The 21,477-nt window shown below is 27.2% G+C and overlaps 4 protein-coding genes across 13 annotated transcripts; 2 read left to right on the top strand and 2 right to left on the bottom strand.

Moving 5' to 3' along the window:
• Positions 1–1,721: 1,721 nt before the first annotated feature.
• LOC122527506 (unconventional myosin ID) lies at positions 1,722–7,439 on the top strand. Of its 2 annotated transcripts, XM_043651756.1 has the most exons (15): positions 1,727–1,997; positions 3,060–3,166; positions 3,287–3,482; positions 3,611–3,830; positions 3,918–4,130; positions 4,207–4,410; positions 4,487–4,685; positions 4,760–4,929; positions 5,024–5,284; positions 5,353–5,597; positions 5,699–5,861; positions 5,930–6,262; positions 6,329–6,519; positions 6,588–6,836; positions 6,926–7,439. In XM_043651756.1, exons 1-15 carry the CDS (start codon positions 1,909–1,911, stop codon positions 7,137–7,139), a joined length of 3,054 nt encoding a protein of 1,017 aa, XP_043507691.1. In that variant the 5' UTR covers positions 1,727–1,908; the 3' UTR covers positions 7,140–7,439. The 2 variants fall into 2 exon arrangements, 1 of the variants encoding a protein (XP_043507691.1); XR_006306353.1 differs by lacking the exon at positions 6,926–7,439 and having other exon boundaries at positions 1,722–1,997; positions 6,345–6,519; positions 6,588–6,718.
• Positions 7,440–8,008: 569 nt separating this feature from the next.
• LOC122527508 (ubiquitin carboxyl-terminal hydrolase 5) lies at positions 8,009–11,667 on the bottom strand. Its single transcript, XM_043651760.1, has 13 exons — positions 11,414–11,667; positions 11,202–11,327; positions 10,931–11,104; positions 10,758–10,864; positions 10,159–10,686; positions 9,922–9,993; positions 9,655–9,847; positions 9,399–9,551; positions 9,136–9,317; positions 8,690–9,075; positions 8,398–8,610; positions 8,216–8,325; positions 8,009–8,143 (listed from the first exon to the last, which is right to left on the bottom strand). The coding sequence occupies exons 1-13, from the start codon at positions 11,507–11,509 to the stop codon at positions 8,078–8,080; spliced, it is 2,406 nt and encodes an 801-aa protein (XP_043507695.1). The 5' UTR covers positions 11,510–11,667; the 3' UTR covers positions 8,009–8,077.
• A 323-nt stretch (positions 11,668–11,990) lies between these two features.
• LOC122527507 (protein FAN-like) lies at positions 11,991–17,423 on the top strand. 3 transcript variants are annotated; one of them, XM_043651759.1, is made up of 16 exons: positions 12,003–12,149; positions 12,303–12,539; positions 12,614–12,812; positions 12,904–13,089; positions 13,654–13,725; positions 13,800–14,008; positions 14,086–14,248; positions 14,320–14,474; positions 14,734–14,912; positions 14,981–15,112; positions 15,179–15,382; positions 15,456–15,732; positions 15,825–16,055; positions 16,136–16,224; positions 16,297–16,548; positions 16,655–17,423. In XM_043651759.1, exons 1-16 carry the CDS (start codon positions 12,136–12,138, stop codon positions 16,750–16,752), a joined length of 2,697 nt encoding a protein of 898 aa, XP_043507694.1. In that variant the 5' UTR covers positions 12,003–12,135; the 3' UTR covers positions 16,753–17,423. The 3 variants fall into 3 exon arrangements, 2 of the variants coding, with proteins under 2 accessions (XP_043507694.1, XP_043507693.1); XM_043651758.1 differs by having other exon boundaries at positions 12,005–12,149; positions 15,453–15,732; XR_006306354.1 differs by lacking the exon at positions 16,655–17,423 and having other exon boundaries at positions 11,991–12,149; positions 15,453–15,732; positions 16,122–16,224; positions 16,297–16,339.
• Positions 17,422–21,249, bottom strand: LOC122527513 (mitochondrial uncoupling protein Bmcp). 7 transcript variants are annotated; one of them, XM_043651769.1, is made up of 8 exons: positions 21,164–21,249; positions 19,817–19,901; positions 19,603–19,750; positions 19,237–19,516; positions 19,045–19,163; positions 17,930–17,990; positions 17,779–17,868; positions 17,422–17,706 (listed from the first exon to the last, which is right to left on the bottom strand). In XM_043651769.1, the coding sequence occupies exons 2-8, from the start codon at positions 19,887–19,889 to the stop codon at positions 17,548–17,550; spliced, it is 930 nt and encodes a 309-aa protein (XP_043507704.1). In that variant the 5' UTR covers positions 19,890–19,901; positions 21,164–21,249; the 3' UTR covers positions 17,422–17,547. The 7 variants fall into 7 exon arrangements, with proteins under 7 accessions (XP_043507704.1, XP_043507705.1, XP_043507706.1 ...); XM_043651770.1 differs by lacking the exon at positions 21,164–21,249 and adding an exon at positions 20,664–20,678 and having other exon boundaries at positions 19,817–19,907; XM_043651771.1 differs by lacking the exon at positions 21,164–21,249 and adding an exon at positions 20,454–20,568.
• Positions 21,250–21,477: the final 228 nt, after the last annotated feature.

The following is a 21,477-nucleotide window of genomic DNA, read 5'->3' as shown; positions in this document are numbered from 1 at the left end:
TAAATCTATTATTGACCATAGTTTGCGCGAAATTATGCACTCACTACTGGCGCTACTACTAACGTAAACGAAATTGAAACATTCTTTATATACGTAACTATACTTAAACAAACGTAGAACGCAAGCTAAGGGTCTCTAAAATTAAAGATGCGACCATAACAGTTGACAAATGATTTCACTTAATTAATTTCGTCTCGTAATTTGTGGAAAAACTATCACCTGCCAATGTTTAGACGCAGCGGTGGCGCCGTCTATTGATAACTCCGTGGTACTAAAAGTAGAAAATTCTGTTTTTAGTACTGCCGAGTTATCAATAGATGGCGCCACCGCTGCGTCTAAACATTGGCAGGTGATAGTTTTTCCACAAATTACGAGACGAAATTAATTAAGTGGAATCATTTGTCAACTGTTATGGTCGCATCTTTAATTTTAGAGACCCTTAGCTTGTGTTCTACGTTTTGTTTAAGTATAGTTACGTATATAAAGAATGTTTCAATTTCGTTTACGTTAGTAGTAGCGCCAGTAGTGAGTGCATAATTTCGCGCAAACTATGGTCAATAATAGATTTAGATTTATTTGCGAACGTAATTGATAGCATTGAAACATATGCTCGTGGAGTGCAAATTTGTGGTGTGAAAAATTAATTACTCTCCTTATATGGTCATAGAGCGTTTAATTCCACCGGTCTGCCACAACGCGACGCTAGTTCTCACCCAGTTATAGTGATTATAATGATATTATAATACTATAAATAAATAAGAACTTTGTAACTTTAATAACTTTTTATAAATTATAATAAATTATATAACAATGAAGTTTATAGCAAAAATAGATAAATGTTTTCAACAAATGTTAGTTAAGGAATGAATAACTAATTCTAAAATGGAATCTATATATATATCTCTATAAACAAGTAATCATGGCAATAACATTTCCATAGTAATAAATAAACTATCAATTTACAATTTTTAATGTCGATTTACAGGAATCGTACTTTTCGACAGGATGATGTATAGATGGCGTTACTGTAGATTTTGAAGATGTAACGGTCGCTACACAGTAAACAGAGAAATTTTCATAAGCGAAAAAACCTAATTTAGCGAAATGATTTGTGAACTTTGGTGATTGTATTACCCTAATCAGAACCCTAGCTTTCTTTTCATACCCCATTTGACCCGTAAAATGCAGAAATAAGTATTTTGAGAAATAGTTAGTACCGCTGAGTCGCCGCTAGATGGCGCCACCATGTCCATTTTGTGACAATTCGCACTAATTACGAGAAAAACCTAATTAAGAGGAATAATTTGCGAACTTTTTTATATGCCTCTTTAAAATTAGGCTCCCCGCTTTTTTTCTATGTGTGTTTTGTCGTAGAAAAACGTGTGTAAAAAGTTGAATTTTTTTTCAATAGATCGAAGGATGTCCTTGTCGCACACTATTGCTTTCCTTGTCTAGCGTCATTAGACAAGGAGGGCGATAGCGTGAGACAAGGACAGACTTATACGCGCGGTAGACAAGGAGAGAAACAGCGTGCGACAAGGACAACAATATAAATTAGTTCCGGCACCTATACTAGGGGTGATCCACACGATGCATGCTTAATAATATCGTATATATATAGATCTAAAATACGTACATTTGTAAAATATTCAATATATTGTGTATACTATATTATATATTGTATAATGTAGATTGTAGATGATAATGTACATTGCAGCAACGCTCCTGGAATTATAAGATTATGGAGGGGTGAAACATAGGTTGGAGACTTCAGTTAACCGCATTCGTCATTCGCTTGGCGGCGAAGACGATCCGTCCGAAGGAGCTGGACTCCAATAAGAAACGAGTTGTGATTCATACGTATATGGAACTGTAAATCAGGCGTGTATATCTATTATCCAAAAAAAAATGGCAACGCAAGAGGAAATCGGTATTGGAGATTTGGTTCTTTTGGATGAAATTACATTGGAAAGAATTGTGGATAATTTACGAGTAAGGTAAGATCATATTTTGACTAGCGGTGAATAAGGCAGTAAATATGGGAAATTGGCGGGAAACAAAGAGATACAAGTGATTGTTTCTTTAAGGAGGATGACAGGTGTCTTGTTTATATTCCATTAGTATTAGTACTTCGTAGATTATCCACCAAGAGGGCGTGGCTAACCGTATATTAGCAGGTGGCTGCAATTTCGGCTTCGTTATTCGGATTTGAACTTGACCTACAAAGCATAACGATATGACAAAATGTATCGAAATTTTACATTGAACTCATTGTCAAATAATAATGTAATTTCTGAATATGATTTGAATTTCAATAGCCATGAATTTATATGTTTATATCTTCTTTTTTTATATTTATGTAAAATCTGTAATTACAATATATATTTTGTTTTTTCAGTTTTATACAGAGAACTACTAGTATATGTTTAAGACATTTAGTTTTATGATAAGTAACACTTAAGTCTTATCTTGTTCTGTATTCTATGAGTCATCGTCTTCGGTTCGTAACTTAAACTTTACGTGATACCTAACCGACTATTCTTGATAATAAAGATATTTTCAGTTTTTTGTATTTTATCTATGAAAAAATATTGAACTGCATTTTATTTTATTTATAATAAATTGTATTTTATTTTATAATAAATTTTTATTTTTATCTATATAATAAATTTTAAAGAGCAATCGAAGAAATGAATGATTTAAACGCGCGATTAATTGATAACAATAATAAATAACGCAACAACTATGTAATATATTATATGTATATATTGTTTTATATGTATTCGCTAAATCAAATACATTTTTAAAGAATGTATAAAAAAATAAATAAAGTTTCAAAAATATAATATACTAAAAAAATATAAAAGTATGATTTTTATGTTATAACATATTATAGCAAATAGTTGAGTACAATGATAAAAAGATAATTGATAAAGAGATAAAATTTATCTTTTGAAAATAAAAAGTAGTTCCTCTAATAGCAAACATACATATTATATATTTAAATTCTATTGAATTATATTCACTTATTGTATATATTACATTTAATTTTGTTTTAGATACAATGGCGGTAAAATTTATACATACATTGGAGAAGTATGTGTCAGCATAAATCCATACAGAAGTATAAATATATATAACAATGATTATATTAATAAATATAAAGGTAAGAAATTATATTTATGATTGTTCATAATATATGTTGGTTAAACAAAATAATACAAATCAGATAATCAGTATAATACAATCAGATATATAAGAAAATGTTTTTGAAATTATATTTTAGGTAGAGAATTATTTGAGAATCCACCACATATTTTTGCAATTGCTGATGCAGTGCATAGAGAAATGAAACAACAACGTCGTGATACTTGTATAGTAATCAGTGGAGAATCTGGTTCTGGTAAAACAGAAGCAAGTAAAATTATCATGAAATATATTGCTGCAGTTACAAATTTAAGTGGTCAACAAGAAATAGAAAGGTATATGAACTATCTAAGATAAATATTTTTAAAACTAATAGTTAAATTTTCCAAGGTGATTTGTCTTTAGAATTCTATAGCTTAAAAGATCTAAAATTAACAGCATCTAAAATTATTTTGTCTGTCAGAGTAAAAAATATTCTTATACAATCCAATTCAATATTGGAAGCTTTTGGGAATGCAAAAACAAATAGGAATGATAATTCATCTCGATTTGGAAAATACATGGATATAGATTTTAATTTCAAAGGAGATCCAATTGGTGGCCATGTTACTAATTATTTATTGGAAAAGTCAAGAGTTGTATATCAGCAAAATGGTGAACGGAATTTTCATTGTTTTTACCAGGTACTAGCAATAATTTCATTGTATATTATTTTTCTTCACTACATATGAAATATTATATTTGTAAAACAGTTTATTTAAAATTTGCAGTTATTAAATGGTTGTAGTGAAGCAGAAATAAATAAATTACGTTTAGTACGGGATCCAGCAGCATACTATTATGTTTCTGCTGGAAATTTTAACAAAGCTAGTTCAACTGACAAAAGTGACTATAAAACAATTACTTCTGCTATGTCTACACTTGGATTTACTCAAAATGAAGTACAAACAATCTGGAATGTCATTGCTGGCATATTACACTTGGTTTGTTGTAATTAAAACAATGAATAAAAAAAAGTTGCTTCTAAAAGTTTTGTTTCTAATATGAGATTTGATTTAGGGCAATATTACTTTCAAACTTATTGACGATAGACTTTTCATTGAAAATAGAACTGCTTTAAATGATACAGCAAATTTATTCTCTATCAATGCACATGAATTAAGTACAGCTCTTACACAAAGAGTTATTGCAGCTGGTGGAGAAGTTATGCAGAAAGCCCACACTTCAACAGAAGCAGAATATGGTAGAGATGCCTTAGCTAAGGTATTTTTTTTTCATAGTTTGTGTTTAAAAAGGAAATCAATTTTTATTAAATAATAAAAAATAAATTATGTTTCAGGCTATATATGAAAGATTGTTTACTGAAATTGTATCTCGCGTTAATAGTGCAATTAATGTAAATGATACAGAAACTTATAAGAGATACAGAACAGTAATTGGAGTGCTTGACATATATGGTTTTGAAATTTTTGATGTAAATAGTTTTGAACAATTTTGTATTAATTACTGTAATGAAAAATTGCAACAATTGTTTATTGGTAAGAAAAATTTATATAAAATTGAAAAAACATATTTATTAAAAGAAAATTAAAATTAATATTTGATGTTTCAGAATTGGTATTAAAACAAGAACAAGAGGAATATAAAAGGGAAGGTATTGCATGGCAAAATATTGATTATTTCAATAATCAAATAATTTGTGACTTAGTAGAACAACCTCATAAAGGAATGATAGCAATTATGGATGAAGCTTGTCTTAATGTTGGCAAAGTTACAGATGAGGTCAGTTTCTTTAATTTATTATAGTGAAATTCATTGTTTATTGCATATTACGCTTATAAAGATTACAAGGTTCAACATATTAAATTTTTTTTAGATGCTTTTAGAAGCTATGGATCAAAAATTACTTGATCATAAACATTACACTTCTCGACAGTTAAAGCCAATGAATAAAGAACTTCAACATAAAATTCAGTTTAAAATTAAACATTATGCTGGGGATGTAATATATAATATTAATGGCTTTTTAGATAAAAATAAAGATACGTTATTTCAGGATTTTAAACGTTTACTTTATAAAAGCAGTAATCCAATAATTAGCAAAATGTGGCCTGAAGGTGCACAAAATATTTTGAAAGTATGTAAATACATTTACTCCACATTTGTCTATTAAATTATTTTCATTGTTATGCTATTTTATTTCAGACAACGAAGAGACCTTTAACAGCTGGAACTCTTTTTCGTAATTCAATGATAGCACTTGTTAAGAATTTAACAAACAAAGAACCATTTTATGTCAGATGTATAAAACCTAATGAAGTTAAATCACCAGTTGTATTTGATGAAGAAAGAGTAAATCATCAAGTACGATATTTAGGTCTTCTCGAAAATGTATTAGTTAGAAGAGCGGGTTTTGTGTATCGTCAACGATATGACACATTTTTAAAACGGTATTTATATTTGTACTTTATATTTCCTATACGAAAAAATAATATGATTATTACGTGTTAAAATTTTTAGATTGTATTATTAATGAAATTGTTTATGTCAGGTATAAAATGATATCTCAATACACTTGGCCAAATTTTAGAGGTGGAAATGACAAAGATGGTGTACGTACATTAATGGATGAAAAAGGTTTTAGTAATGATGTAAAATATGGACACACTAAAATATTTATTCGTTCACCTCAAACGCTTTTTGCATTAGAAAAGGTTTGTATTATTTAGTTTTGTCTATTTTTTTAATATTGGAACAAATTCTTCAAAATATTTATTTCTAGGCACGTAGCAATTTGATCCCAGGTATTGTAATATTATTACAAAAACAATGGAGAGGATATTTATGTCGTCAAAAATATAAAAAAATGAAAGCTGTCCTTATCATAATGAAATACTATCAAAAATATAAAATGTATACTTATATTAAAGAATTAGAAAAAACGTTTCGAAATGCAAAAACAATGCGAGATTATGGTAAACATTTACCTTGGCCTCGTGAAAATTTTGCTGTAAAACATATAATATTTACTTTAAAAATAATGTACGAAAGATGGTGGGCATGGATGATTCTTAGACTTATTCCTAGAGAGGATTGGCCTCAGCTACGATTAAAAGTATGTATATCATTGGTCAGAATATTTGATTTTTATATCCAATTTTTGATATTAACATAATTTTAGATGGCTGCGGGAGTAGTTTTGCGTTCAAAGCGACTTTATTGGGGACAAGATAGACGCTGGGAAGGAAATTATCTTTCCAAACCAGATGAAAATCCTCTTAGTGATATTTTTAACTCTTCAATAAATAATCTTCGCAATACTGATCATTTCAAAGCAGTTCTATTTAGTGCATTTATTAGAAAAACCAACAGGTTTGTATGAAGAGTTATATTACATGCTGAATTTTATAAAATCCATTTTAAATGAATTATAATTATAGATTTAATAAACCAAAAGATCGTGTATTGGTCGTTACTGAACACGCAATATATAAACTTGAAAGTCTTAAATTCAAAAACATGAAAAAAGGTATGCCAATAACAGAAATAACAGGTTTAAGTGTATCACCTGGAAAGGACCAGCTTATAACAATTCATTCAAATCGAGGAAACGATTTTATTATGTCAATCATTGCAAAAGATGACAGAGTTGGAGAACTTGTTGGAATTTTAAGTAATAGATACAATCAGTGAGTACATTTCCTTCCTCATTTCTTAAAATTTTATTTACAAAATTTTACTGGTGAAATATGTATTAAAATATTATATTTTATACTAGATTACGTTCCGCTGATTTACAAGTTACAGTGGATGTAAAACTTAAATGTATGCTAGGAAATAAGAGTAAAGTACTACGAGTAGAAGTACAACCTGAAGTTGAAGAACCAACATTCAAGAAAGATGGTGAAATTATCATATATGCCATTCCGCCATCAATCGGCATAATTGATGGAAGTGCTAATACAAGGTTACAATCTAGAACCGCCAATTAAAACAGTACTTCAACTGCCTTTTTAATATTTTATCATAAATATTAAAATTAAATTATTCTATATACTAATGTTTTTACAAAAATATTTTTGTGGAAATATTTTTTTTATTCTACTAATGTACAAATAATATTAAAAACACTAATAGACTCGTAAGTCAAAAACAAACGACAATACAGTAATTTAATAACAAAACATTTTTAGTGCAAATATGCGAGCTACAAATACTATATCGAGTAATGGAAAAAAACTCTCTAATTGAGAGATTATAGTGTATAACAAAACTATTTTGTGTAAATACGTACAAAATAATCAAAAGTAATGCATTCCATTTATAAGAATTAAATGCATTACTCATGTGAATAAGTTGTAAATTTTTAAATTGGAATGATACATAGATCTTAAGAAAATTAACACAGTATTGCTTTAAAAGTATCATTCTTTGATACAGTAGTTTAAAATGTGGCATTTTACTTAAAGTATTTTTGAAAATATATTTTTACACCGTCGTTGAATATTTATATATTATGTGAAAATTTAATAAGATTTATAAAATACAATTTATATTCATGTTAAAAATAATATATAGATTAATCAAATTTTACACTGAGCATAATAAAAAGTTGAATGTCAGTGAAAAATTTGACATTATTATATTAAAATTTTTCTAATGTTAATGTTATGTTTTAATAATGCTGTATGAATTGGTAGAAAATGTAAAATTATATAGCATGTCATAAAATGGTGCCATTGTTAACAAAAATTAACGCTCTATATATTTTTATTTATATAAAATTATCAGCAATTATAAGCACAAACAATAAGTCATTTATGTGCTTCCAAATTTTTTCCAAATTAAAAGATACAAATTTCTTACTTATTATATTTTTTATTGTTGAAGTGTAATAGAATACATTTTTTATACAAAATAATTGTATGATCTAATCAATACGTTGATATAGATATACATATCCTAATTCTTTTGGTGGATTTTCAGATAATGCAACCTGTTGAATTCAAATAAATTCAAATAAATACTTCTACCATATTATAATTTATTTTATACTTGTAATACGTACTTTATCGTCATTATAGATCACCCATCGATTATCTTTCAGAAGATGGCACACATAATGTCCTACCATTGTCGATGTACCCATATGTGATATAAATCCTACTAATTTATATTCTGAAATGTGAAAATATAATATTGATATGAATAATTTTTTATACTATTAAATATTAAAAAAGAAGAACATACGATCGGTTCCGTCTCTAAATGTTTCTTTGGAATGTCTTGCTTCATCTTCAACCTCTAAAGCATCCAGTTCATTTTGATGACTGAAAATCCAATCTGCTGCACGTTCTAAATTATTATCAGTCGCTTTAAGCGCTTTTGTTGCTTGTTCTCTCGTAAAACTCATTCCCATTAACATAGCCACAGCATCTTCATTTGCCATAAATTTATCTTTTTCTAGGATTGAACAAATGAAAACAAATATGAATGTCATTAAATTTATTAATAGAGAAATTTGAAGAAAACGATTTGTTACTTGGTTTAACATCAATTCCAGGTGGTACAAACGGATCTGCGAAATCTGAATCCGCCATATGTTCCATTAGCCAATTTGTAGCTGCTTCTAAGCATAAATTTTCCGTAAAATATAGTGCCCTTTTACAAGCTTCTTGTGGAAATCCCATATCTGTTAACTCATTAAATATCACGGGATTATAAACAAATGGCGGAGGTGCGGCACCAACTGTTTCCGGCAGTAATTCTTCTGTGGGTTGCAAACCAAATCCTCGAAGAAAATTTAAGTTTAATATATCTGGCATTTCAACTGCTATATCTAACTTAACTGGTGTCCAATCTTCTTTCATCATAAATTTTTTTAAATGGATTAATAGATAATCCGGAAAAGTAGAAAGTTTAGTAGTTCTATAAAAAAAATACACTTATTAATTATATACAGTAAACATTATATACATCAAAACGTACTTTTGCGCTGTTGTCTTCTCATTTAAAGCTGAACTATAAAATTGTTCTACTGTTTCCGGCCGAATAAATGTTTGCAAACAGGATGATAGTTTTATGCGTGGTCTGACAAGAGCATTTGAATCCAGTTTTTGTCCTTTCGCTTCAGTTTCGTTTTTTAATGCTTCATAAGCTGCAACTTCATCCTATATATAATATGCATTATGTAAACATGAATTTTCTAATTAAAATTTATAAGTTATATAAATTATTTCTTTGTTTGTTACCTTATTTACGGCAGTTTCTACAGGTATTGGAAGTGGCAATAAATATTCAGTACGATAAGTGTACTTTACTTTGTTAGACCAGCTACACTGATATCTTTCTTCAACTTGGAATTTAAAACAATCAGTAGGATTTTTTTGACGACGACTGTGACGCTGTGCGATCAATTTCCTGATATTAGTATTGTAACTTCTTATGAAAAATGAAATAATATTTTTATATATCAAAATATAAAAATATAAAATATAACAAAATTACATCTATGATATTTATGATGTGAAGAAAGAATTCTTGCGCATCTTGCTGTCGATTTGAAGAAAATCCTGGATGTCCACGACCAACTAACGTTTTAAACATTCGTGGCGGAATACCTTGACGTGATTCATGTTCCTGATTTGTATTTGGTGGGACAGAATATTTACCAGAAAGTAAACCAATTCCAAGTTTAGCCCTATAATGTTAGTTTCTTGTATCTTAAAGTTATTAACTGAATTTGCATGCCATACTTTTATCTTTTTAACTTACATTTGAACATTAAAATCATTTGCTGGATCAATGTAATTCTGCTGAAATATCTGTGGTGCACCATCTACAAATCTGAAATTCACTTCCTATTATTAAACACTGATCCTATTATAAAAAAAACATATAATATAAAACATCAAACACATTAATTCAATAATTATTATAATACCAAATAAATTTCTTTCCCATACAGTATAAAATTATTCATATATTAAGTTTGCTTATTTGTTTACAAACCTTTTAATAAAATCTGGAATCACAAATAGCATTTGCATCACACTGTTTAAGTAACAAGAGTTTCCTAAATTAGCAAGTCCTGTATACCCAGGACCATACAAAGGTGTTAATTTACTTGCTGCTTCTTGAAGTGCAACCCATTCACCAAATCTTTGATTGAGATCTAATTCGAGTTCTATCATAGATTTATCAGTTTTCTCCATTTGGGCAATATTAATACCCCAATGAGCTAAATGTTCTACTAACTTTGGATCTTCTACCATATCATCTTCATCATATGAAAATACATCTGCTTTTCCTTCTTTCGTTATAGTTCCTAATTTTACTGCTAACGAGTAACCGGTAACTCTATAATGTTCAACTGCATGATCATTTCCACCTGTCCCATCGTAAAATTTACGTCCACAGAGAATGCTACCATCAGTTAAATTAAGCCAGAGATTTTGAGTTAAATCACATTTTTCACATTTCCATCCACTAGGTGGTATCTTCTTTCCATTATCTAATTGTTTAAGACTTGCTGCATGTCTATAAATTTAATAATTACTTAAAATAACAATGAATATTTTGTTAATACATGCTTGAAATTTTATTCTTACTTTGAAACTGCTTTCACTTCTCCATCCCAGGTTCCAGCTAATGCCTCTACTTCTGCTATTTTTGTTGCAGATTCTGCTTCCAATATACATTTAATTGCAACTTCAACCTATGTAAATTTTCCATGTAAATTATATTTGCTCTTAATTTTAATTTTATTTTATACAACACTTACTTCTTGTGGTAAATTATCCGTTGGATAAGGTATTGTGGTAAAATTTGGTAGAATAATAATTTGATAGGATTCATGGTAAGTATATTTTTGTTGATCCGGTGTAAATCCATCTGCTGTTCCTATTGCTAATCTAGTAATTTTCTTTTCAGGGCCATCTTGGTATTTAGAAGGAATCTGTAAATATTAATATTTTGCATTATATACAAACAATTCATATTTTTATGCTATGTTATGCTTCAATATTTCTCACCAGATATACTAAAATACTCACTTCTTTTCTTCTTCTTTTAATATGCAAGAACACAGGATTTTCTGTTAATTGATAATAATGTTGTATATAATCTTGACCTAATCCCAAAAACGTGGTAAGATTAATGTACAGGCCAGTAGGAGTATCCTTAAAAGAAAAAACAATAAAAATGATTATATTCGTTATATTATTGTATTATCGTCTATAATTGTAAAATCGTTATGACATCTTACTGGAGTATCAAAGGAATAAACACACTCATCCTTATATATTTTATCATTTTTCTGCGGTATTCTAATCTTGTGTAAATATTTCAGCAATTCCTCCATCGTAAACAAAATCACTATGAAAAAAAAAGGAAATATCCGAACAAATTCAAAAGTGACTGATTTATAGATCACCGGTTTGTCGTATTGATGATATGCGTGATTTGAGAAATAAGACGAAGGGATCTGAATATATTCGACTCTTCTTTCGTTTCTCTTTAAAATCCAGTGGTGCTCAATGACGATCACACGGTTTTCGTATTTCAATTTAGTACAGTATTTTTAAGTGAGTCATGCCACTTCAAAGAATGCTATGAAAAAGAAAAATATATTGAGGACTTATATATTTATAATCATATAAAGCTGTACTTTGATATGATTTTCAATTAAGTAATCACAACTATTTATCTTCTTCGATTTTTAAATTTTTATGGGCTTAAATTGAATACTGCAGAGATACGCAAAATAGAACAAACCATGTTGTTTGGATGAATAGTTGTCTGAGCAGACGGTACATAGATAGTATATACGTATGTGATGATTCATACTGTCATTAACCTAAAATAAATTTTGTATTTTATTTATTGAGAAATGATTACGTAAATTTGGTGGATAAAAAGTATACATTTAAATTATGCGTATCATTTATTCTATATATTTAATAATAAGTTGCATTTGTTTTTGAAATTATGGAAAAAGAAAGGTAATTCAATTTTTTTTCTAGTTGTATATGTGTATTTCTATAAGTATAATCAATTTCTAGTTGATATTTTTCATATTTTATTAACTTAAAATATACATGTGATAATATATTTTTTTTAAATTATGCAATAATATATTAAAATTAATGCATCAGGTTTACAATGCTCCTTTTGGATCCTGGAGAGATATTCTTTGAGGATTATAGTGTTCAAATGAAAGTAGTTGATAATTCTTCTACTTCAGAAGAACAAAAATGGAAAGATGGGAGATTAAAATTATGTTCAAAATCCTTGGTATTTGTAAACAAAGATATTAATCAATCTCTAATTAAAATTCAACTTAAGGAAACTATAGCTATTGACCAATGTCAGTCTAACAATGATATAGCAAAGTTTGTATTTCTAACTTTTCTTATACAATTACAATAATTTTTTTTGTATTAACAAATATCATTCTATTTATAAGATGTGGCAATATATTATTGGTCAAATGCAAACAGTATGTGAAGATGTTAGAAAAAAATATACTTGCACCATATAAATTTATACATCAAAATGCTACTTTTCACTTCTATTTTTATTATGCAAAAATAGATGATTGTCTTCCACAAATTCTCCAGTTATTTAGAGCAGCTACTTTGCCAACAGCTGAACAAAATGCCATGGTATGTTTTAAAGTTATTATGTATATTATTATGTTAAAATCTTTGAGATAAATATGACTAAATTATTATTATTATTATTATTATTATGTAGATTATGGCTATTGTGCACTCTAGACAATCCAGAGTATCATTTGATACATCATGGTTAGAAGATTTATATGAACAGGTAGTACTAGAAACTCAAGCAAATAAAGTATTGCCTCTTGTTATAAATCCAGGAAGAATACTTTTAACGACTTCAAGAATTTATTTTCAACCTTATAATAATTTAGATCAAGTATGTATTTTACAATGGTAATGATAAAATCATTAAAGTAAGTTATTGAAAAAATAGTTGGCTATACTATTGTAGTTGGAAAGCAAAATTTTTGATCCAAATTTGTTATTTTAGAGGTATTTTGTATCATTGAAAATCAAGGTCATTTTTCATGAAAATGTGAAAATATCAATTTTTAAGACATTCGTAAAAATTTATTGATACCATTACAGTAAACGTATCTGTGATACAGCCACAAGTACAGTGAATGGCAATTGTTCGCCCCTGTGCAGCAGTGAATCTCTCATATAACTAAAAATAAAAGAAAAAAAAGTTTAGATTAGATTTCATTTTAGTCGGTTGCCGTAATGCAGCCGGTAATCAATATTGATATATACACTGCAACATTATAAGTATATGTTAACAAAATTCATTGTAATGGGGTACTGACAATTTTTTTACGAATATCTCGAAAATTGTTCATTTCTGTAAAAAATGATCTTGATTTTCGCCCTCAGCGATCAAAAATATAACCATTTTGTTTCCTAAATACTGTAATACATCTAAATAATTGTATGATTTTAGCATCCAGTTTTAAAAATACAACTGAAGGATATTGTTAACATTAATAAACGACGATTTCTGTTAAGCCAAATTGTAAGTGTAGTTTCTTTACTATTATCAATGTATGATTATTACAATTTAATATATATCAATTGTTTTGAAAATAGGGACTTGAAATTAAATGGTTACGACAACCAGAAAATAAGCTTGAACATTTATTTATATCGTTAAAAAGTCAAAATGATAGGGATGAATTATACACAAATTTATTAAATCAACCTACAGTTTCTTTAGAAAGAGTACCTCAAGATCAAATGACTATGAGGTGGCAAAATGGTTCTTTGTCAAATTATGATTATCTTTTGTATATTAATAGGTAACTTTTATAATAATAAATAATTGAAATAAATATTAAACTATATATTACAATTTAAGTTAAATATTATTTTTCAGTTTGGCAGATAGAACTTTCCATGATTTAACTCAATATCCAGTTATGCCTTGGATATTACAAGATTATACATCTACCGCAATAGATTTAAATGATCCTAGTATTTATAGAGATCTCTCAAAACCTATTGGAGCTCTTGAACTAAATCGATTAGAAAGATTAAAGGTGTATTTCTTTCCTGATACCTAAAATATATATGTCAGGAATAAGATAATAGTAAAATTATTATATTTCAGGAACGATATTTGGAAATGTCTGAACCAAAATTTTTATATGGGTCTCATTATAGCGCACCAGGATTTGTATTATTTTATTTAGTACGGAAGTATCCTCAATATATGCTTTGTTTACAAAATGGAAGATTTGATCATCCAGATAGAATGTTTAATAGGTATGTATGTTTTATAAAAATATATATTGTTGTGATTCTTTAAGAGTGTTAACATCACAATCTCCTGATGTTTGTAATGGTGGTAATAGTAAAATATTCGTCTAGTAATGATAATAAGAGTATGTGAATAAAATTTTTAATTGCACAGACAAGGCAAAATTTTATGGTAATTGCTTATATTGTAAAAGTACATAATTACTCTGTCGACTCTGCAGAATCGATTTTTTGTTTCACTCTTACCAACAAAAACACCTAACAGTGTAGCTGACGTATGGAAAAATGTTTTGGTGAACATGTCTGACTTTAAAGAACTGATCCCGGAATTTTATGACATAAGCAATGGTGGTGATTTTTTAGTAAACAGTTATGGTATTGATTTTGGTTATCGACATGATGGAACAAAAATAGGAGATGTACAGTTACCACTATGGGCAAATGGTATGTGGTTTATAATTTACAAGAAACAATTATTTAAAATTTAATGTTAATTAGTTAATGAATCCTAGGACCAGTTCATTTTGTACAAGTATTAAGAAATGCCTTAGAGAGTGATTATGTTTCTCAAAATCTTCATCATTGGATTGATTTAATTTTTGGATATAAACAAAGAGGAATTGAAGCAGAGAAAGCTAATAATGGTAATTTATTTAATTATAAAAGTTCTAATAAATAACATTTATTTTATCATATATATTGTATTTCAGTATTTTTCCATTTATGTTATGAAGGAGCAGTAGATTTAGATACTATTAGAGATATTAATGATAGACATGGTTTGGAGATACAAATCATGGAATTTGGTCAAATACCAAAACAAATTTTTACTTTACCACACCCAAAGCGTTCTGTATTTATGCTAAATAAATTGCATACTAAAACTATTTCAGTATCAATTGAGAATGAAATAGGTATATGACATATTATTTCAATTCATAAAATGCATTATGAATACATATGATAAAAAACAATTTCTTTCAGAAGACAAAGAAAATCCTATAGAGAAAACTTTTAAATTACATGAATTAATAATGTTCCAATCTCATAAAGAAAGCGTAAGCAGCATTATCTTAAGAAGTAAAGAAGAAATTAATGAAGTAATATCAGTTGGACAAGATGGAATGCTTAAATTATATAGCATAAAAAACAAAAAATTAACGCGTAATGTATCTTTATCATCATTACCTCTTTCTTCTTGTGTATCATATTATACATCTTCTCATCGTAACATATTAGTTGCCGGTTCCTGGGATAATACACTGTAAGCATATTAAATAAATATTTCACGTGTACGTTTCATATTTCTATTAATTAAATTATTTTTATACTTCTATTAATTAATTATTTTTATAGCATATTTTATGATATTGAGTTCGGCAGAGTAATAGATGTACTACAAGGACATGAAGATGCTGTTTCTTGTTTAGCATTAAGTGTTACTCGTCGGATTATTATTTCTGGTTCATGGGATTGTACAGCAAAAGTATGGCAGAGTTATACTTCTGGGACAAAAATTAAGCCAGCTGAGTGCCTTATTGCACAATTAGATCATGATGCTAAAGTAACTTGTATCAATATATCAGGGTAAAATTTCATATACTTTGTAAATAAAATATAATGATAGTATTTTACTCAAAAAATCTTTATTAGTGAAATATTTGTAGAGATGAAACGCTATTAGTATCTGGTACAGAAGATGGAGAAATTTTTTTATGGAATATGGATACGTATAATTTGCAATTTACTGCAAAAGGTACATTTCGAAGTAACTGTTTTTTCAATTATAATATTAAAATAAAAGTTATATTCACTTCATTTTCTATAGCTCATAATTGTAAAATAAATGCAATGGTATTTGATCAAGAAGGGAAAAGCATAATATCATGTGCAGAGGATAAAGTACTAAATATAATTGATGTTTATACAAGTACTCAAATTTATCGTACAACTATAGAATATGAACCTTTAACACTAACATGGTTCAAAAGTTTTTTATTAATAGGCGATAATAATGGTAATATTAATGTTTGGAACCGCCAAGGTGCAGTTTTTATCACACAAATACGTTGTCATGATGGTACAGTATCTATTCTATATATTAATTTCTTACACTTACATGAAAAAATTAAATATTCAATTTATATATAATTTTATTAATAACTAAAAAGACCATTATTTTTTAGGTCCAATCAATACATTATCAGTATCAATAGAAAATAATATAGTTTTAACTGGTGGAAGAGATAGGAAAATAATTGTATGGGATTGTAAAAATGTATAAGTCATGTTGTAATATCTATAATGACTGAAAGATTTTGTAGTTATAAATTGCATTATCAATTTATAGTAAAACTTTTCATTTTAGAAAATATAATATAGCAGAAAAGTTATTTAGCATATACATATTGTATTCATTTAAAATTGTTACAATATTCATATTAATAGTCTATCATCTGTTGTACATTTATAATATTTTAGTATAGTTTATGTCATATAGTTATCCATTCCTAACAGATTATAAAAGGTCTTAAATACAAACATTATGAATACATTTAAAATACTGTTTCTTTAAGATATGCTTTTTGCAAACTTGAGTCTTTAACAAATTTTTATGCATGAATTTATATATAATGATATGTATAGTTTTTACAATTTCTTTGGATATATTTTATAAATTCTAACACTCAGTCTTATTTTTTTATAAAAACGTAAATTTAAATACAAGGAACATAAAATTAATATAATTTATAATAATTATATTTAAACCTAGAAAATTAAGAAGTTGCATTTAATCTATAAAATGTGAATGTGTGCGTTTTAAATTATAGATCAAATGATGAATATTCATGATTTTTTAACTAGGTATTTTATATCCTTTGCTATGAGTACTTTCATTAATGATTGTAATTTCAATATTACGGAAAATAAATTCTATTTATTTTTGATATACTATCTGTATAGTTTTTTTATGTATCTTGCATAAAAATAAATTATACATTATAAATGTCAATTACAGCCTATCATTACTACCATTATTTTTTTATATTTTTATACACACATCATTTCCTTCCATTTACTATTTACTTGAACGATCCGATACATTATTTAAATGTGAATTATGCAGTTGCTTCAATTGTTCATATGTTATAAAAAATATGATATTCCATGGTCCCATTCTAAACCAAGTAGGTACGAAACCCTTATATAAAGCTAAAAATCCTTCATTTTTGAAAGTCTATAAGAACAATTTTGCATGATATTATTGAGAAGGGTAAGAAATATATATTTAATATTTCAAATCATATACCTGTACAAGGCAATCTATGCTACCACTATAAATATGAGGTGGTAATGTGCCACCTGTGGTACGTATCCTCCTTTGATTCATTAAACGTGTCTGTAATGACATCATTTAAGTAAAATATACAGATTGTAAAACATTTTTTAATTATACTTACACGGACAACATCTATAGGAGTAGAAGCAATTGCACTTCCCATACTAGCTATAAAACTGGACCTAAAATATGTAATTATGTGTATATGTATATAACTACACATATATTCAATATCAATTTGAAATCCTATTTCATTATACCATATTAAAGCAACCCTTATCCAGGCTCTATAAATTGAAAAATACAGCGTGATGTCTCTCAAAATTATAAAGAACATATAAGATACTTAAAAATAATATTTAAGAAAAAAATATTTAAGAAAAAAATAAAGAAATATATAACAAAATGAAGACGAAACTAAACAGTATAATTTTGAGTAACTCTAAGAAAATTTACATGAAATACTAAATGAAACAATTCATTATGCAATTCAAAGTGATTAGTTATCTGGATAACAGTTTTAATATTTATATATAAACAAGAAATATTAAACATAACTTCCATTTTCTCTGTGGTCATCTTAATGTCCACGTACTGCATGTGCCCATGTGCACCACAGTGTGAAAGAACCTGGAAATAAAATTTTTCACTTTTAGAAAAATATTACTTCCTTTTTAACCAGTATTAATATTGAGGAGCACAAATTTTTTGATTTAGAAATATCCATTACCTGCCATTCTTAAAAAAACATTTATATTATGTAGACATTTTAAAATTAAAATATGAAGATTTTTTGTTCATCAGTTACACATATCTATCATACCAGTTTGTGTTATCAAAGAACATAAATGGAAAGACTTTTTAATGAGATGTAATAAATAATTTTAGTATTAAAAATTATAAAATGTTATTGAAAGGATTGTAAAATAAAATTAACACATAATTTTAATTTAAATATACTCACATGACATCACATACTGTAAAAGAGCACATGAAATTTGTTTGCTTTAAAAATATCATGAAGTATTTGTTAGTATGATAGAAGTAAAATATATTTTACATCTATATGAAAATAGCCCGGATAAGGGTTTATTTATTATATTATATTGATATTAAAAAAAAGACTTGTACACAATTTAAACTAGTTTTCAAATAAACTGTTTTAATACAATATACATCTATCACCAAAGAACAATATAGAATTAAATAAAATATATGTGAATATAATTTACTTACATAAAATGATTACTAACACTATCTCCCAATAAAATCATAAATTTGTTTTTAGTGTAATCATATATAGGTAACTCTACAGCTGCAATAATTGCTGCTCTTTGGGCAGTAGGTCCTACACCCTGCATATAAATTTTTTTTTTATATAAAATCATATATATTTATATTGTTAAAATGTATAATCAATTTACATACCCTCCATAAACCAGAAATACCTTCATGGTGATATACATCTTGAAAACAACCAAATAATGATAAATTTGAGTTACTTCCAGTTACTTGCATACGAACTTTAACTACATCAGTTGGATTTGCTATAGCGCTTGAGATAGCTCCAGCTAACGCAGCACATACGACATTTATAACAACTAAGTCATCTGTTTCCCATTTATCCATAGCAGCTTTTTTTAAGGAATAATAGGTACCAAATTTTATAGTTCCATAAGTGGCTTGTCGTAATATAGCTGAACTAATTCTATATAATAAAAAGATTATTATTAATAAAATAATGATATTCTACTAATTAGTAGCAAATTATGTGTATATAAAAATTACACTTACCCAGAATATAAAGCTTTAAAACCTTCTTGTCGTGATATTTGAAATAAAGCATCAATCATGCCAGAATATTTCAAATGTGCATATTTCTGATCTAATTTTTGTCCTTGAATTTGAAGACGTGTTTTTGTTGTGTCCAACGGAAAAGTACCTAAGCAGAAATATATTTATAGAAATGATGATACATAACTTTATTAGATGGTATTACATCATATACCTAATTCTGCAACAATTGAAGCTACACCTCCATAAATAAAAGGTTTCCAATCATTCCACTGGCTCTCTCCCATTACAACGTTTAGCTATAATTATAATTAATAGATATAAATTAATTTTAATATAAATTTCATTGATAAATATCATAATCAAATTGTTGAAGCTATTGAAATCAATGTACTTCAAATTGACTAAATTCAAATTATACTTTAAATGATCTTTTAATACATTTATAGAAATACGAATAATCAAATACATGTGTGTACTTCTTTATGTAACAGACATCAGATTTTTTACTTAAAATTAATTATCTTTTAACAAAATTATTATAACCTATAATCACGGACTGATATAATCTATACGTATATTATAAATTTTGCATAAAAATAATAATTAATAATAATAATGACTTGTTGTATCAATGCTTTTATTCTAGTTGAAACTGATTAGTCGACAAATATGTTAAGTCAAGCATTCTTTTTTGAAAGTGTTCAAAAAGCTTGTAAATTAAAACTAATAGCTACAACCAATCATTGTGAATGTGGACATGATATAAATCCTAAATGTTCCTACATAAAGTTTCTGCATTGATACAAGATAAAATAGGATGTCGAAAAAAATTGGGATGTTTTTTATACCTTGGGATTTATTACGCAGCTATAAGATTTATAAACCGATTAATAGGAAGTTCAACTAAACATATTTTCATTAATTACTTTACAAAACTCAAAACAATAAATGGACTCTAGCAGTCCAGTATTCAAATTCCTATTATATCTGAAATTTTTACTTGACCTAAGTTACATAAGCATAAGCTCAGTAATTCGGGATTTTGGAATTTAGCTAAAAACAGTGTTGTATGTCTAAAAGAAAAAAAAAATTGTAAGCAAAAGAAATAGGAAAAGATTACCAAAAATGAGCATAAGACAGAAAGCTATGTAGATGTCATAATTCCTTATCCTTTAAACAAAAAAATTACTAACATAATGATATTAAATATCTACTTAATAATACATTGAAAAGAAATATTTGCTATTAAATAATTCTGTGATGTATCTGAATCAATAAATAATGATTATACATTTCAAAATTGAGATCTTTAACTATACGTTCATGTATAATTTTGATTTAAATTTCGAATGTAATTTATAAGCAATTGTATGAATAGATTCTAATCTATTGCTTGATAAATTTATAAATATTTGCATGTACGTTTGTCAGATTGAGTGAAATATAAAAGAAAGCTAAGAATCTAATTAAGAAAATGCAATTATCAACGTTTACAAATTAACCTTTCTAACTAATTTTTTTTGCATCAAAATGAAAATTTTGATTGTTTCTACTTAACCTTAACTAATTGTTAGTTTCACCATTTCACTGCTAGTTAGTGTTTCAGTGTTTATAAAATAATCAAATCATCCGTATTTTGGAATGTTTAATGCACCTGTGCGATAGAAATTTATTACAAAGTCAATGATATTAAATTATAAGGTTTTTATAAATAATTTATACGTAGATAGCTAGTTAAATTTAATTTGCGTAATTAAGTAGATTAAACAATATGATTAATGTCTTCTATATTAACCCGGGATTACCCACGTGGGGGTCTAGTGCCGGGATATACCTACACTAGACCCCCAGGTGAGTAATCCCGTGTTAATG

The sequence above is a fragment of the Frieseomelitta varia genome, unplaced genomic scaffold, assembly GCF_011392965.1.
Source record: "Frieseomelitta varia isolate USP_RPSP 00005682 unplaced genomic scaffold, Fvar_1.2 scaffold_221, whole genome shotgun sequence".
Taxonomy (NCBI): domain Eukaryota; kingdom Metazoa; phylum Arthropoda; class Insecta; order Hymenoptera; family Apidae; genus Frieseomelitta; species Frieseomelitta varia.
This window is presented reverse-complemented; position numbering and strand designations above follow the sequence as displayed.